This window comes from Chamaea fasciata, unplaced genomic scaffold (assembly GCF_029207755.1).
Source record: "Chamaea fasciata isolate MVZ Bird 193981 ecotype frontalis unplaced genomic scaffold, bChaFas1.0.hap1 SCAF_15, whole genome shotgun sequence".
NCBI lineage: Eukaryota > Metazoa > Chordata > Aves > Passeriformes > Sylviidae > Chamaea > Chamaea fasciata.
Genome location: NW_027094100.1, coordinates 16,305,333 through 16,321,328, shown reverse-complemented (window position 1 = coordinate 16,321,328; position 15,996 = coordinate 16,305,333). Strand labels below are relative to the sequence as shown.

General features: G+C 51.6%; 1 protein-coding gene across 1 annotated transcript in view; it reads right to left on the bottom strand.

Annotated features, from left to right (window-relative positions):
- Nucleotides 1–15,996, bottom strand: part of LOC136297530 (uncharacterized) — a 156,826-nt gene that overhangs the window by 8,363 nt on the left and 132,467 nt on the right. Inside the window, exon 5 of the mRNA XM_066197470.1 lies at nucleotides 11,574–11,632. Within this exon, the coding sequence (XP_066053567.1) occupies nucleotides 11,574–11,632 (59 nt within the window). The remainder of the gene's footprint in view (nucleotides 1–11,573; nucleotides 11,633–15,996) is intronic.

The following is a 15,996-nucleotide window of genomic DNA, read 5'->3' as shown; positions in this document are numbered from 1 at the left end:
TGCACATCCCTGTGAAATCCTTCCCTATGCACAGGGTGCCCAGAGAAGCTGTGGCTGCCCCTGGATCCCTGAAAGTGTCCAAGGCCAGGCTGGATGGGGCTTGGAGCAGCCTGGGATAGTGGAAGGTGTCCCTGCCATGGCAGGGGGTGGAATGAGATGGTCTGTGAGGTCCTTTCCAACCCAAACCGATCTGGAATTCTGAATATATGTTCAAGCCCCCCTTGAAACACAGTATCTGACTGCAAGGATGGTGTGGACACTCCCAGGTGCTCTGCAGAAAATCTGGTCTCAAGCAGCTCGTCCAAAGCTGCGCAGGATCTGAGCCAGGACCACAGGACCATCCCTCCCCTTCTGTATCCCGTGCCTGATCCATCCCCAGCCGGGCGCAGGGCGCTGTTCTCACACCAGATAATCTTTAGAGGATGCAAATAACCACTAATGGAGCAGAGGCTGCCCCGGCACGACCCTGCCCCGGCAGCATCCTGAAATACCTGCTGTCTGCCGCATCCCGGGGCGCCCTGGCCATTATTTATAGCCCTCCTGGCGCCCTGGGTGGCGGCACAGTTTCCAAAAGGCCAGAAGGCGTGCTCACCTCCCAGACTGATTCCCCCGTGATGGTTGTGCCGAGACTCCTCGGCCGCGGGTCCCCTGCCCCGCGCTCGGGGCCGGGCCAGGACAAGGTGGGGACAGCCCTGGGGTTGCAGTGACCTGGTAATGTCACAAACAGGGCTGGGAATAGAGCCCCGGGCTAGATCCAATAAAGGACTTAGGAACCTGAACTCCATTGCAAACCACAGCCCATTCAGCCACCCGTTAACCCCAGCAGCTCCTGCCCCACCCCCAGCTGGAAGATGAGGTTCCCAGGTTTTTCAGGGCTTCAGGAAAGCTGCTCAGAAACATCCCGGAGCCTCCCAGCCGCTGATCCTGGCTCCGAGAGCTGCCCTAATATGATGATGGTACCCAGAGATTGGGGGGAGGGAAAGCACAAGAAAGTATCAAATACATTTTGGGTTGGTTTGTGTTGTTTTTTGTTTGTTTGTTTGTTTAATGTTGTATTCCAGTGGTTTGAACCCCGTTGTGAAATCAGAGGCTCAGGTTCAGCTCCGTCTTTGATGTGGCAGTGCCAGCATCACATTTTCCACCTCCCAAAAGACTCTCCTCTCCCACCCCTCCTTCAGGCAACTCCTTCAGGTTCCCCTGTACTCCTCCTCTCTCCTGTCAAAGCCTCCGTGTCCTATGACAGTGGGAATGCACGGAAGGAAAGGCTCTCCCTGTGGTCAGGAAATTCACCTGCACCAGGACTCCTGAGCCCACCAAGCTCCCCATCCCAACAACCCTTGGCCCCAGGGCTGCATCAAGGCACAGAGAGGAGAGCTGGCACCGCCGGGGACCAGACTTAGCCAGGAGTGGGTTGGAAAGGGAGGGATGAAGGGTCTGGGTAGACCCTGCTGCCTGGGAGGGGTCTGAGTGGCACAGCCCAACCTTCCCAGTGCATGGCCCGAGGGGAGCAGCTCTACCAGGAGACGCGGATCTTGCTCAGGTTGTTTCGAGCTCTTGGTTTAGAGCTGTGTGTCCCAGTGTTATAGGTTAGTACAGTTTGGTTTTTTTGGTGAATGGAATATCGTTCTGAAATTGGATGGGATAAATAAACAGTTTGTAGTGGGAGAAAGGGTTGGTTTAAAAAATTCTTCTTTTTTTTTGTTGGGTTTTTTTTTCTTTTCTTATTTTTTCCTCCTTAGTGTGTGTTAATGAAATCTACCTGTTTACTTTTTAATTAAAGCCTGTTTTACCTTTTCCTCCCAAATCCTATCTCCCAGAGGTAAAAGAGAGCAGATACAAAAACCACTACACTAAATTTGGCAAAACAGAAATTCGGCAAACGTAAAACCACTTCACCCAGAGCAGGAGGACTGTGCATCACCAGCCAGCTCAGGATGGGCAGCATTCCAGACCCTTTTCCTTCCTTGTGGTCTTAGTGAGGGATAAACACAGGAACTCCTTGGAGGAGCCTCACCGGCCCCTCCATCTCCTCACTGTCTGGGGGACACCCAAGGCCCTACATCCCCTTAATTCCCTGTGAGATCACAAAATCGGACTGGAAGAGGGGCATGAATCATAGAATCCTACAACGCCTTGGGTTGGAGGGGTCCTTAAGGATCCTGCAGCGCTCCTGGGTCCCACACTTCCAAGCAGAGAGAGCTCTCAGCCCCTCCCACCCTGCCTTGGGCTCCAGTGCTCAGATTATTTTGGTGGCTCTCATATGGCCCTGCTTCTGTTGCAGTGAGGAGCCCAAAATTGGGCACAGTGGTCCAGGAATGCCACAGGGGAATCGAGGGCAACTTCTTGTCCTGCTGGCTTCAACCTGACCAGTAAAACCAGTCAGTCTCCATCACAGCAGGGGTGCACTGGTGATTCATATTCAGCCTGACACCCCCTATGTCCTTTTTTTCACCCTTACTGCACCCAGCGTTCCTGAATTTTGCACAAAGAGCCCCAAAGCTGCGTGCCTGCTCCTCACGAAGCCACATAGAAAAGCTATTTTAGAAATGCCTTAGCATTGCAAAATAAAAAGGTATTGAACTCACTTCTCTAAGCAGGAAATTCAAGTGTCTCAATTACTTGCAGCGCAATCATCCAGAATTCAGAGGCACAGAAAAAAAACCCCCAAAAAACCCAAGGGCTGTAATCTAAAAACATCCAAAAATACCTCCTCACAGTGCAGAATGCACACAGCTGATGGCCAGACCTGGCTGCCTTCCACGGCTATAGGATGGGGCTGTGAGTCACAGCTGTGAATCACTGACTCAACAACCAGCAGCTTCCCTGCCCTGCTGCCCCTGCCCGGGGTGGGCACACCCCAGGACCCCCCGCCCCCCTTGCCACTGCTCCCCACTCATCCACAGCTTTGGATGCTGCTGCAGGGAGCCTGCCCGGAATGGGAGGGCTGATTTCTATGGAAATACTCCAAGGACTCGCTGGTTTTAATACAAATGGTGTTGATTCAATAGGGTGTTTTTCTAAAAACCCATCCCCCATAGGATAGATTTTTTTTTCTCTCTGTTCAGTTCTACTCCGTACTTCAAAGCTCAGAAAAGAGCTGGCTTTCATTTTCGGGAATGCTTCCAGCGTAGCTCGAGCTGGAGAATAGGAATCAAAGCCACGTTTGAGATAAACCCAGGGGTGCAGCATCTTCAGGGGCGTGGTGGACGTGGAGCACAGGCCAGGTGCTGTGTCAGGAGAGGGAGGTACAGCCTGTGCACGACCTGGAGCTGCCTTCAGTGAACCTGGCCACATGGAAATGGTGGAATAACCAGACAAAAGGCTTTTCTGGCAGCCCTGCCACAGCCCCATTGCATCCATCTGCATCCCAACACTGCCCCATTACCGAGAGCTTCCACAAGCACCCGCACCAGGAGGGCACTTGGGTGCTTTGCTCATCAGCTAATTTGCAGCACCCTCAGCCATCAGATCCCTTTTTATCTTCCACTTCCAGCACAAAATTATTCCACTTCGAGCACGGAATTATTCATTTCCTTGCGGGGTTGCCATGGAGCTCATCACTATGGCAGCCAAAGGCCTCGCAAACATTTATTTGCACAATCGCCCGATGGATTCCTGAAAAATTGTTTTCCTTGCTCTGCAGCTGGAAACACGAGTCACAGCAGCGCCACAACAAACTGGGAAAGTTTATTCGTGCCAGAGCAGTGCTGTCAGAGCCCCAGGGGGTGGAGAGGGCAGCTCAGTGCCCCGAGGACGAGACCTCGGCACTCTGAGGCTCTGGCAGGGCTGTGGGCAGTGCTTGGGCTGGGGATTTTCCCGGGACACCCTCAGCATCCTCTCTTCTCTCTTATTTGGGGCTTTCTGGCTCCTATGGCAGTGCCCTCTCCCAGCCCGTGGCCCCGGCTGCTCCCAGGCTTCCCCACTCCGGGCAACAAGACGTGACTGGGATTCACTTCTCCTCCCAATCTCTTCTCCTTTCACTCCTATTTACACCCCAGCCCCAGATGCAGCTCCCACTTTCCCTCGGGCAGCACCCAACCCTCCCCTCCCCACCCAGCTCCCGGGGCCAGGGGTATCTCCAAGCCCATTCCTCCATCCCCATTCCCAAGCAGCCCCGGATCGCCGCAGGCTGCCCCCCCTGCCTAAGCCCCCCTGCCCTTCTCTTTCCTCTCTCCCAGCCTCCTCCCCATCCTCCCGGCTGCCTCCCACACACGGCTCCAGCCGGAGGCAGCAGCAGCAGCAGTAAAATCTCAGCCTGAACATTCCCAGGCTGGCAAAGTGACAAGTGAGAGGGAGCAGATCCGTCCCTGCCGGTGCTGAGCCTCCGCTGTGCTCGAGGCGTGCGGGGACACAGCCCCGTGCCTGGGGACACAGCCCAGGGCCAGCATCCCACAGCCCACCACCCTCCCCCGGCCTCCGAAAAAAAAACGGGATCAGCTCCAGAATGGCCACAGTTTCCCCTCCCTGACAGAGGATGCTGCCGGCCCTTCCCCCACGTTCCCTCGGCTCCGCACATTCCCGGCCACTTCTGTAATGCAATTACAAGGCCTGGAGGGAGCCTGGATGAAGCCCAGCTTTAAGATCATGACTTTGCAAAGACGCAATTGAAAATGTTAGCAAGACTGTGTGAGTGGGGGGAAGATCTCCAGCCTCCCAAAGCACTGGACAGGCTTCCCTTCCAGCCTGTGGAGCTGCTGGATTGCTGCTGGGATGCTGCTCTGCTGGATGAAGGCAGAACAAAAGCCCACAACCTTCCTAAAAATGGGGCCAGGGCAGTGTCCCCTCTCCCTGGAACTCTTCTAAGCCTCCTGAAGGAGACAGAGCCCAGACCAGTAATTATTTCCCCCGGGCCATCCTGCCACCACCCGTGTCCCAGACATGCCAGGAAGGATATTTTGAGAAATTCTTTGGAAAGGTTGTTGTGCCTGTTTTTCAGATCCATCTCTGCAGCCGGCCATGGCATGTGCTCAGCTGCGCAGGAAGCAGATGGAGAGTGAAAAATTAAACTAATACACGTAGCACCTGTTAAATTACCAAAAATAGCTTTTCTATACATAAAACTGGTGATGAAACTCCTGATATTCTGGGGCCCCTCCACAATGAGAAACTCATCCCATCACCTGGATATTTCCTTTCCTCTACAAAAGACTTTACAGCTTTTGTCCCACTTGGCAAGATCTGGAGGGTTCAGACCTCAAGGACCATGACAAATGCAGATAAAAGGATTATCGACCCAGAATGGTCCATAAGGGAAGGAAACACTGAATTTAAAAGGGCACAATGATGTAGAAAGAAGCCCAAATACTGAATCTGCTGAGATTTGGGCTGTTAATAGACAAAAGGGTGGACCCTGCCAGCAGGAGTGGCCACAGGTGGCAGAGAGGACCAGCTCTGTGGTGTCCTGACTGTGGAAGGGGAGGTGGGGTGGGACAGGACACATCTCTACAAAAACCTTCAGCTTCCAATCCCAAGATCAGATGAACTCTGCAGGAAGAGGGGGAGGGAGAGGAGTTATCCAGGGACAAGTCCTGCTCCCAGCATTAAAACAGCTCCTGCTTGCCCCAGCAACCCAAATCCACTCCAAAATTGCACCCCAAGGCTGCAGCCCGTGCTGAGAGCAAAGCCAGGCTCTGAGCAGTCTCACAGTCGTTTAAAAGCAGCGTTTTCTCTGCAGGGTTCATAGGAAACCCCGGTAATCAAATCACTGAATTGCTAGGTTGGAAAAGTCCTCTGAGATCATTGGGTCCAACCATTAACCCAACACTGACAATCCCAGCACTAAGCCAAGCCCCAGGTGCCACATCTGCACAACTTTTAAATCCCTTCAGGGACAGAGACTCCATTACTGCCTTGGTAGTCTGTTACAACACCTGACCACCCTTTCAGTGAAGAGATTTTCCCTAATACCCAATCTTCACATCCCCTGGCCCAGCCTGAGGCCGTTCCCTCTCCTCCTGTCCCTGTTCCCTGGGAGCAGAGCCCGACCCCCCCGGCTGTCCCCTCCTGTCAGGGAGTTGTGCAGAGCCACCAGGTCCCCCCTGAGCCTCCTTTTCTCCAGGCTCAGCCCCTTTCCCAGCTCCCTCAGCCTCTCCTGGGGCTCCAGCCTTTTTCCTGCCCTGGACACACTCCAGCCCCTCCAAGCCATGAGGTTCTAAATTGTCGTCAATCTTTTCTGTTTCACAACCCACGGGGTCAAACCTGACAGATAAAACAGTCTGACCCTTCCTGGGTTTCTGTGGTTCCCTCCAAGGTGTTTGCTGAGCAAAAGTCACACAAACAGGCTGGGGACTGGTGTGGGCTTCATCACTGGACACGAACAACCACCTCAAATACTCTCCAAAAAGGCAACTTCTCTCCCAGGCTCCCCAGGACATGGCAGAAGTTGGTGATTTGAGCTGTTCAGCCCCAAGGGCTTGGCAGGGGAAAAACCTCTTCAGAACAGAGCTGCTTCACTGGCACAACTCCTCCTGCACTCAGAGATTCACAGCCCACATTAAAGCACAGCAGCTCTCACTCTTAGGAGAACACTGTCACTTAGATTATGGCTGTTACTTCAAAGCGATGCCCTCAAACAGATTTCCAGAGGCTGCTGTGATTTTTCAGGCTGCAGGGCTCCACTCACACCTTCCCCAGGCCTTGGGGAGGCAGCTGAGAGCAGCTCCACACTCCACATGCTGCAGGAGTTGTGGAGGAGTCTCTACACACTCAGTACCGAACAGGCAAACAAATACAACCCGGTCAGAAGAAGCAGGAATTTTAGCCCAGAGACTGTTAAAACGTCATAATTCACCTGCAAAACATGTGGAACCACCCCTGGCAAAGCAAATACCACTGCTGGCTTAACTCTGGGGTGCATTTGGGATGGAAACATGAGGGCTGTAATTATTTCCTAAACTTCCCACAGTGGCACTTGCCTCTGCTGCTCCTGTCAGTGAGAAGCTGCAGCCTGTCCAGCAGCCCTGCCTGGCATGTGCCCATTTCCACGTTTTCCATGAATGAGCAGAAGGCAAATCCATCAGTGTTTATCTGCACAGCCCCACTGGTGACCCGTGCATGTGCTTTGTAGCACCTGCTCTTGGATCTGCTACAACAGGACACAAACTCGCAGCGTAAATTCCTGGGCTGTTTACAACGCCCACAGACACCCCTGTGGCTCCTGGCTCTGCCGTTATTTATTTTTAGGAAGGATGTGGGCAAAGCCTGCAGCTGTGGTCAGTTGTCCCTCTGCTGGGTATCCGGCCCCGTGCTGTGTAAGCCCAGGAATGTCCGTGTTTCCCTCCCTGGTCCTCTGGCCCAGCTGCTCTGGGATGTCCCCCCCAGACACACATGTGGGGTCACTGTCCTGGTACCGTGTCATGCACCCCAAAAACACACCACAAGCTCCTCCTTGGCAACACCTGCATGCTTGGAGCCACAAGAACACCCCTGAGAGCTTAAGGGACTGTTCTTTATCCCTCTCCCCAGCACACACACAGGCAGCCTGTTGATAGTCCTGCAAGCCGAACTCCTGAAGTTCTTGCATGAAAACAAAGGATGGTAAAAAAAAAATTTAAAAAATCCCTGTTTTCCTTCCTGGCTCTCTCTTGCTGCAGCATCTCCACTGTCAGCCCCAAGCCCCTCGTGCTGTGGGTGGGGGGATGATGGCAAGGGCCAGACAGGGCAGCTGTGATGCTGTTTGATAAACAAGTGAAGCGAAGTGAACATCACCATTGGCTGTGCTCAACTGGGGAGGGGAAGCCTGGCTAGCAACAGCTTTGGGAAGCATTAACAAAGGGGGATTTAGGATTGGAGAAAACAAATGGAAGGGGGGGTGTGAAATGGCAACTCTGCATCTTCTCTACCCGCTTTGCTCCTCCCTCCCCTGGAGTTGCCATGGATTCTCACACTGCTTCCCACCTCCTTGTGAGTCCCCTGCCGCTGTCTCCGGGGTGTTTCCTGCCTGGCATCTCCTCCCAGCCTGTCCACACAGCCCAAAATTGTCCTCAGTCCTGCAACGACCTGGCTCCCAGGTGAGCCTCTGTCTCACCCTCTCACGCCCACCTGTGAGCAACACAGAGCCCTCCCCACCCCCCAGGAAGGAAATCCTGACTCCAGCCCGGTGTTTTCCTGAACAAATCATCACACAGACACCAAAACAAAGAGCGGCCAGGGTCAGGCAGCACCATGAACATGCAGGGCACAGCAATGAAAACAAACCAAAACAACAAGACGGGTCCTTTGTACCAGCCCCAGTCCCTGCACTCTGCTCCCATAACACCATCAGCCTCCTCCCACCGGGAAACCCCACACTGGTGATCCCACAGGGATACCCTGCAATGTTGCTGGACCATTCATTTACTCCACTTTGGCCAATTCATCACTGTAATCTCCACTACGGCCACTGATCTGATTTGTCTGGGAATGGCATCTGCTGCTCGGAATCAATCTGGATTCATTTACATTTGCCCAGCGACAGCACGGGTGTGTTCTTTTAAGAAAAACAAAACACGAACATCATTAAATTAATCATCCTATCCTCCTATTTCTCCCAAACAAGATTAATTCTGTTTTGCTCAGGTCTGCCTCGCTACCACATTTTCTGAGCATATTGTCTGAGCTCCTCTCTCCTGAGCATGTGCACCAGAGCTCTCCCGTGTTTCTGAACAAAGAGCAGATTCCCTTTGTTGTCCTGGAGCAGCAGCGATGTACGAGATCAAGAGCTGGTCCCTGCCTCATTGAGCTTCCCCTGTTCTGCCTGCTCCCAGGTGCCCAGAGACATGCGGGATTTGCTGTGATGGGCAGGGCTGTGCAGAGAAAAGGCAGGATTGCCTCTTCCCCAGCTCCCATGGAGACAGCAAGGGAGAAACCCCAACATGGGTTTGAGCTTGTTTCTGGCTTAGGGTCAGTGCCAGGCTCCCCCCACAATCCATCCAAAACCCCTGGCCCGAGCTGCTGTGTCTTTATTGTTATTTAATTTGGGTCAAATAGAGTTAAGAGCACATCCCTTTTTTGGATTTTCAGCTAAAAGGTGGGCTGTGCTCCCCTAGCACCGAGAAGAGCCCTGCAGTTGAGAGAGGTCATGGTGCTGTAGAGCTTCACCTGTCAGCAGGACACACATTTGTACAGGGTTTAACAGTGGAGAGAGAACAGCAAGCCGGGCTCAGGCAGCTGCAGTTGTCCCCTCTTTAATGCTTGTACTCCCAAGCAGTGCCTGGGGAATTCACACACCAGGCATCAAAACGCTGGGAAGAGCACGGGAACGGCACAATGGGGAGTGGGATGCTTTCCAGGATCTGCCTGTTTGATCACCAGGGAGATGTCAGGGCTGGGCACTGAACATATGAGAGCACTTTCTATTTCCATCCTTTAATAGTGTCACACAGGTTTGGGATAAAAAAATCCCCCTTCATTTAACTTAAAACAGGATGAAAGAAACGGGGAAAAATTATCTGCAAGAGCCGTTTCGTTGCAAATGTGGACACAGGCAAGTGGGGAAAACCAGCAGGAATTAAAATCCACTGAGTTTTTCCAGTCATTTTAGCAGTAGCCTGAGCTTGGGCAAAACCTCTTTCCAAAGCCATGGGTTCAGCCCATGCTGTGGGACCCCCTGTCACAACATGGGGCTTAGAGCAACCTGGTCCAGGGGAAGGTGTCCCTGCCCATGGCAGGGAGCTGGAATAAGGTGAGCTTTAAGGTCCCTTCCAACCCAGACCATTCTGTGATTCAAGAGCAGCTGTTCCAGGGACTGTCCTGGGCACTCAGGTCACAGATCCTCAGCAGTGACATCGTGGCTCTTACACCAGAACTAACATGTCACACTCGTTCAGATCCCCACAAACAATCTGAGGCTGCCTTTCCTCTTGCCCTCTCTCTTCCCACGCCACAAGCTGCTGCTGTCTCTTAAGCACTGGGAAGGGGATGGAGCTTGTGAAGAGATCCAGGCAGGGGCTGGGAGCTGGGGTGAGTGTCACTGTCCCATGACCTGAGAAAAGTCCCTGTCACTGAGCTAAGGGGGTCTGGACTGCATCAGCTCTGTGCCCTGAAGAGCCCCAGCATGATGCTCGAAGAGGGAGCAGCAGAGCCTGCTCTGATGGGGCTCATTTACTGCCTTCTCACAGCGAAACAATTACAGCAGCTGTGGTGCACTTCTGCATTAACAGGGCTTTGTTAATCGTCATTTGAACTGGAGCGGAAATGCTTAGAAAGATTTTCCTTGATTAAAATGCTGTCAGTGATGGGGATCTCAACAGACCTCTGAGAAAACTATTCCAGCTCTAGCTTTGTTTTAAAGTCCAAGCCCAGTTTCAACTATGAACACTTTATCTAATTACATCAAACCCTCACTCCATTTTAGCTTTATCAGCTGGAATAGCAAAGTTTAATCACTTCAACAAGTTGGCTATAGCAATCTCTTAATTTTCTGATAAGATAAATTATTGAGCCAGATCCAGGGAAAGAGTCAGGAACAGGCAGCTGCTACATTAAAGATGTATAATTGCAAGCTCTGACTCTAAAATCCAGCACACACTAGTCCCATGTCACCATTTTCAACTCCATGGGAGCTGCCTAAGTGGCCACCAGGATTGACAAAGCACAGAGATACAGGGCCTGAGCCAGCCAGACGAAGAAGCACATCACCCAAATTTACTCCTGCTTTTTCAGGTCTGCCCCCAAAGATACAATCTTTTCACATATAAATGATCCTGGAGCCAGTCTCCTCATACACAACGACCTCTGGTTGGGGTATTCACAGAGAGAGGTGGAATTCAGTTAAAGTTCTTTCTTTCGAGGGAGTTCACCCTCTGAAGGGGATCCCTGAGGATGAACCAGGAGAAAAGATGGAAGAGGCAAAGAACAACATTTTGTTGTCAGTGGTCTCTCACTGGGGAGCAAGACAAGCAAACCTTGGTGGGCCAGAGGCAAGAGAGCACCAGTCAGGAGCAGGGTACTCACTTGGGAGGTCTCTGCTCTGCTGCTGGGGCTTCTTTTCTGACCTCACACACACCTCACAGAGAGGTGGTGGAATCTCCCTCACTGGGGATGTTCCAGAACTGTCTGGACACACTCCTGTACTGTGTGCTCTGGGGCAACCCTGCTGAGCAGGGAGGTGGGACCAGGTGAAGCTCTCTGCTTCCTTCCATCCTGACCCATCCTGTGGGTCTGTGAGCACACCTCAGCAGCACAGAGCTCAAGGTTCCGTGACTGGTAAAGGGAGTGATTTCCAGTGGCTTCCATGAAGGGAGAGGAATTAGAGATTTTTTGACTCAGGAAGGAATTTACATGCTAAGAATCTGCTTTAGCAAAGAGGCCTTTCTCTGTGAATCCATTGTCCAGTCCTTCAACCACCTCCCCACTTCCCCTGGAGTTCCTTCCAGTTCCTGAGGAGCAGACACCAAACCCAGACACAACTGCCAACAGCAGCTGTCACACCACCAGCAAGCACAGCTGACACAGGAGCAGCCCTATTTCTGACTCCATCAATGACAGGGACACCCGCTCTCAGAGCTGCCACTCATGGACCTTCCAGCACTGAAACTGGCACATCAAGAAAAGAAACTTTCATCCCACAGATAAATGAAGAAAGAGCCACTTACCCACTTGTTCCAGGTCTCTGGGTCTGAGAGAAGCGCCAATCTGTGTTAGGCTGAGCTTGCTGCAAAGAAAAAGAAGAGTTTTAATACCTCCATTCTTGCCTTTGAAAATGAAAGTGAACTGATCCTGGATTATTTCAGTCTGGAATATCAGCATGTTCTGTCCAAGTGAAGCAAATCAATTAGAACAAAGAGAAAGCTCCCCCTCCCCTTTTCTTGAGTATTTCTGAAGCAGCATGAATACCAAAAAGCATGACAAAAACTGTTCAGAGAATAATCTTCCAAAGCAGCTCAGGATACCAGGCTGTGAAAGAAATGAAGCATGAAATAAACTGATAAGGGCATGAATTCAGCAGGAGCAGTGGCACCACAGTAATGAGCTTGGAGGAGGAAGGGGGGTGTGAAGGGGTGGCAGAGTTAATTGATACTGAGAAAGATGCTTTTAATACTCTAAGGTAAAATGGTAACAGACCTTCCTAATCTCTCCTTCTTCTGTCCTTTAAAAGGCCTGTCTGGGATCTTGTTTTCACGCATTGTATTTGAATGACTTTTCCTAGCTGCTGTGGCCTTGGAGCACTACAATATTTTTCTGTCCACAGAGAAAAGAATAAACTTCCGACAGCAAGAGGAAAAAGCATTATTTGTTCAGGAGACACAATAACCTTCAGACACAGCAGCACACTTTGTAACCTCATTAATAAGCCCCCATATCGCTCTCTGCCTGTGTTATTTTACAACCAGACAATGAACATTTTGTAAATAAGGAAGGACATGGAGTAAGCTTGTATATTCCTGTTTGAATCATGCCTTTGTGGAAAGCACTAAATAGCACAACTGTTTCTGTCAGGAAAACACACACACTTCCGAAAATCATGATCATCTTAATTAACTCCAGAGTGATGACATACTACCTGGAAAGGACTACACTTCCCTCAACTATTTTAGGAAGGAGCAGCTCATAGCCCATACATAGTGGAACATCAGTTTTATAGGATTATTCTGCTTGTACATGCAATTACTAAGGAAAAGTGAAGACGAGTAGAGCTGACCTAGATTTTTATTTAGTAGATGTGCTCTCACTAATTTCTCAGCAGCTTTGATGATACTCATGAAAGAAGATATTAGAATAAATTACTCCCCTAAAATAGATGCCCCACTGGTCCCCATGCTGCATGCAAATGAAGCTGTTTAAAGACTTGCCCTCCAGATTTCAGATACGCATTTTTGCACACGCTGACACACAATGCTGCACTAGATAAGCCCTTCCCAATATTTTGAATAGCCCTTCCATATTTTGAATTCCTGTTGTAATTACCATTCTCAAATTTAGGGCAGGCATTTGTGGCACAAAATTGCTTTACTTTTTATATCCCGAAGTTATAAAAGCTCCAGCTAAACACAGTCACCTACATCTATATTTAGGCATCTGAGTACAAACAGCTCAAGTTTTCAAAGCTCTGCAAGCCCAAGGGCACATAAGGTCACCAGGATCCTTGTGAACAATGTCACTCCTGCCATTTCAGTATTTTAGTGCTTAATACTGAATTAAGTTCCTTGCTCAACACGATCAAGCTGGAAAATGATCCCTTGCCAAGGCACAGTCAGTAATTAATAACACTTGGGGTTTGAGAAATGAGCAATTTCTACAATGCACCTCTAGAACTGAGCAGAAGAAACACAGGCAGGCTTTCCTTTCAGATAACCTCCTCCGCACCACAGCTCATGTGCCATGCAGGAAAAAGGGAACCAAGAACACAACCAAGAAGTAAAACCCCCAAAAAACCTGTTCCTGAGCACGCTAAGAATCACTTTAAATAGAAACAAGTACGAGTGGGGCCAAGGGGAAACTCTCCACTGCTACAAACACAGAGTCTTTGATTCTGTAATGCTGCTCAGCCCCTTCCCCCCCCTCCACCAAGCCGAGCCAAAACTTTCACCTGCCACCTCCCAGGAGGTGACAGTGATACATGCTCCCTGAGGCCACTGTCTTAGAAGGAAGGACAGACAGAGAACAGCCAACTGGCCCGGATCTGACAAACTGTTGCACTTAGCAGGGAGGACAGTAAGAAAGAGCCATCTCTTACCCCATCGCAGGGACTCGCTAAGGTGCTGGTCACCTGCTCATAGGCAGCCATGGTCTCCGCAGTGCTAGAGTGGCTGAAGGGCTTTACAAAGAGGAAATCGCTCTGGTCAGACATGGGCGAGAGACAAGAGGTGTAATTCTGTGCCTGGGAGGTCAAGCCCGCTCCTCCCACGTCCAGGTACTTGATGAAGCCATCTGGCTTCATCTGCCCTCGGAAATGGGAGGCGGGCTTGCGGCCAGTCCCCCGGCAGCAACCCGCAAAGGTCCAGCCGGCACTGCCGACTTTGAGACACCGGGCAGCCACCAGCCCGAACATCACACAGGCCACGAGGGAGATGGACACTAAGGAGATGATGAGGTAAAGAGTTAGGTTGGTATCCTCAGGAGAAGACTGGGGGAGGTCCAAGGACTTGGAGAAGTCCTGCACACTGTTTTCCTCCGGAGAAATGACTATCACCACGGAGGCTGAGAGGGACGGCGTGCCATTGTCCCTCACTTCGACCACCAGCCTGTGGGAATCTTCTGACTCCCTGAGAGCCTGTGCAACCCTTATCTCTCCAGAGCGGCGTTCCACTTGGAAAGGCAAAGCCTCAGCAGACTCCTGCAGCTGGTAGGACAGCCAGGCATTATGGCCACTGTCGGCATCAACTGCTACAATTTTAGTAACCAGATAGCCAGGCTCTGCCAAGGCCGGGATGGCTTGGTGGAAGGCAGAGCCTTTGGGGACAGACGGGTAAACAATGCTGGGAGCATTGTCATTCTCGTCCAGGACAAACACATGGACCACAGCAGTGCTACTCAGAGCAGGGGACCCAGCATCCTTCACCTCCACAGGCACCTGGAACACCTTGTCCTGCTCATAATCCAGAGCTCGCATGGTGTAGATGGTGCCATTGTCCTGATCTATTCGGAAGTAGGTTGAGATAGGTACATCCTGCATCCCATTGTCCAGGATGGAGTAGGACAGCTTGGCATTGTTACCCTCATCAGGATCTGATGCTGACACTGAAAAGACAGAAGTTCCAGGAAGGGAGTTTTCCTGAACGTGAGCTGTATCAAAAGGGCTGGAGAAATTCGGTGTGTTATCATTCACGTCAGCGATGCGGAGATAAAAGGTTTTTTGCGTGGCCCTCTGGGGGGACCCTGAATCCACAGCCCTCACTGTAATGTTGTATCCACTGGCCTTCTCCCGATCAAGGGGACCACTGGTGACCAGCGAGAAATGCTCTTTAAAAGATGACACTAGTTTAAATGGGAGCTCTTTTGCTATCTGCAGACGAACCTGCCCGTTGTCACCGGAATCGCTGTCCTTCACACCAATGAGGGCGATCACCGTGCCTGGGGCTGCATCCTCCTGCACTGGGCTGGAGACAGAGGTCAGCACAATCTCTGGGCTGTTATCGTTGATATCGATTAATTCCACTCGCAGGTGACAGTGGCCTTCCATGGCTGGGGATCCCTTGTCCCTGGCTCGAACTGCAATCTCGTAAGCACTGGATTCCTCATAATCCAGCGGGGCTTTGGTTCTGATCTCCCCTGTACGGGCATCTAAGGAGAACAGTTTGGTGAATTTACCAGGTGCATTATTGCTGGTTTTGAAAGAATATTCCACATCCCCGTTGGGACCTTCATCCAGGTCGGTGACATTCAGCTTGGTGACCAAAGTGCCCACTGGCACATTCTCCTCCAGAAGTACCTTGGATATGGGTGGGTCACAGACAGGAGGGTTGTCATTTGCATCCAAGACATGGATAGTAACCCTGGCAGTGCCAGATCTCACTGGATTCCCTCCGTCCAGGGCTGTCAGTGTTAGATGATGAACAGGCACTTTCTCTCTATCCAGTGCTTTTTCAAGTACGATCTCGGGCATTTTAACACCATCTCCTCTCACGTTGATGCTCAGGGCAAAATGCTTGCTGGGGCTGAGCTCGTAGGTGGAGATGGAGTTGGACCCCATATCCGGGTCTTCTGCTACCTCCAAGGGAAGCCGAGTCCCAGGGTTGGCCACCTCAGTGATCTCCAACACCACCTCTGGCTTGGGGAACTGGGGCGCGTTGTCATTCACGTCGAGAACGTCCACCTCAACACGGTGGAGCTGGAGGGGATTCTCCATGACGAGCTGGAGGTGCAGAGAGCACGTGGGGCTCTGCCCACACAGTGCCTCCCGGTCCAGCCTGCTGTCCAGGAGCAGCACACCTGCCGCCAGGTCCACCTGGAAGTGCCGCTGCCCACCCTCGCTCACCAGGCGCAAGTTGCGGGCGGCCAGGCTCCGCACCTCCACCCCTAAGTCCTTGGCCAAGTCGCCCACAGAGAAGCCCGGCTCGCGATCCTCGGGCACGGAGT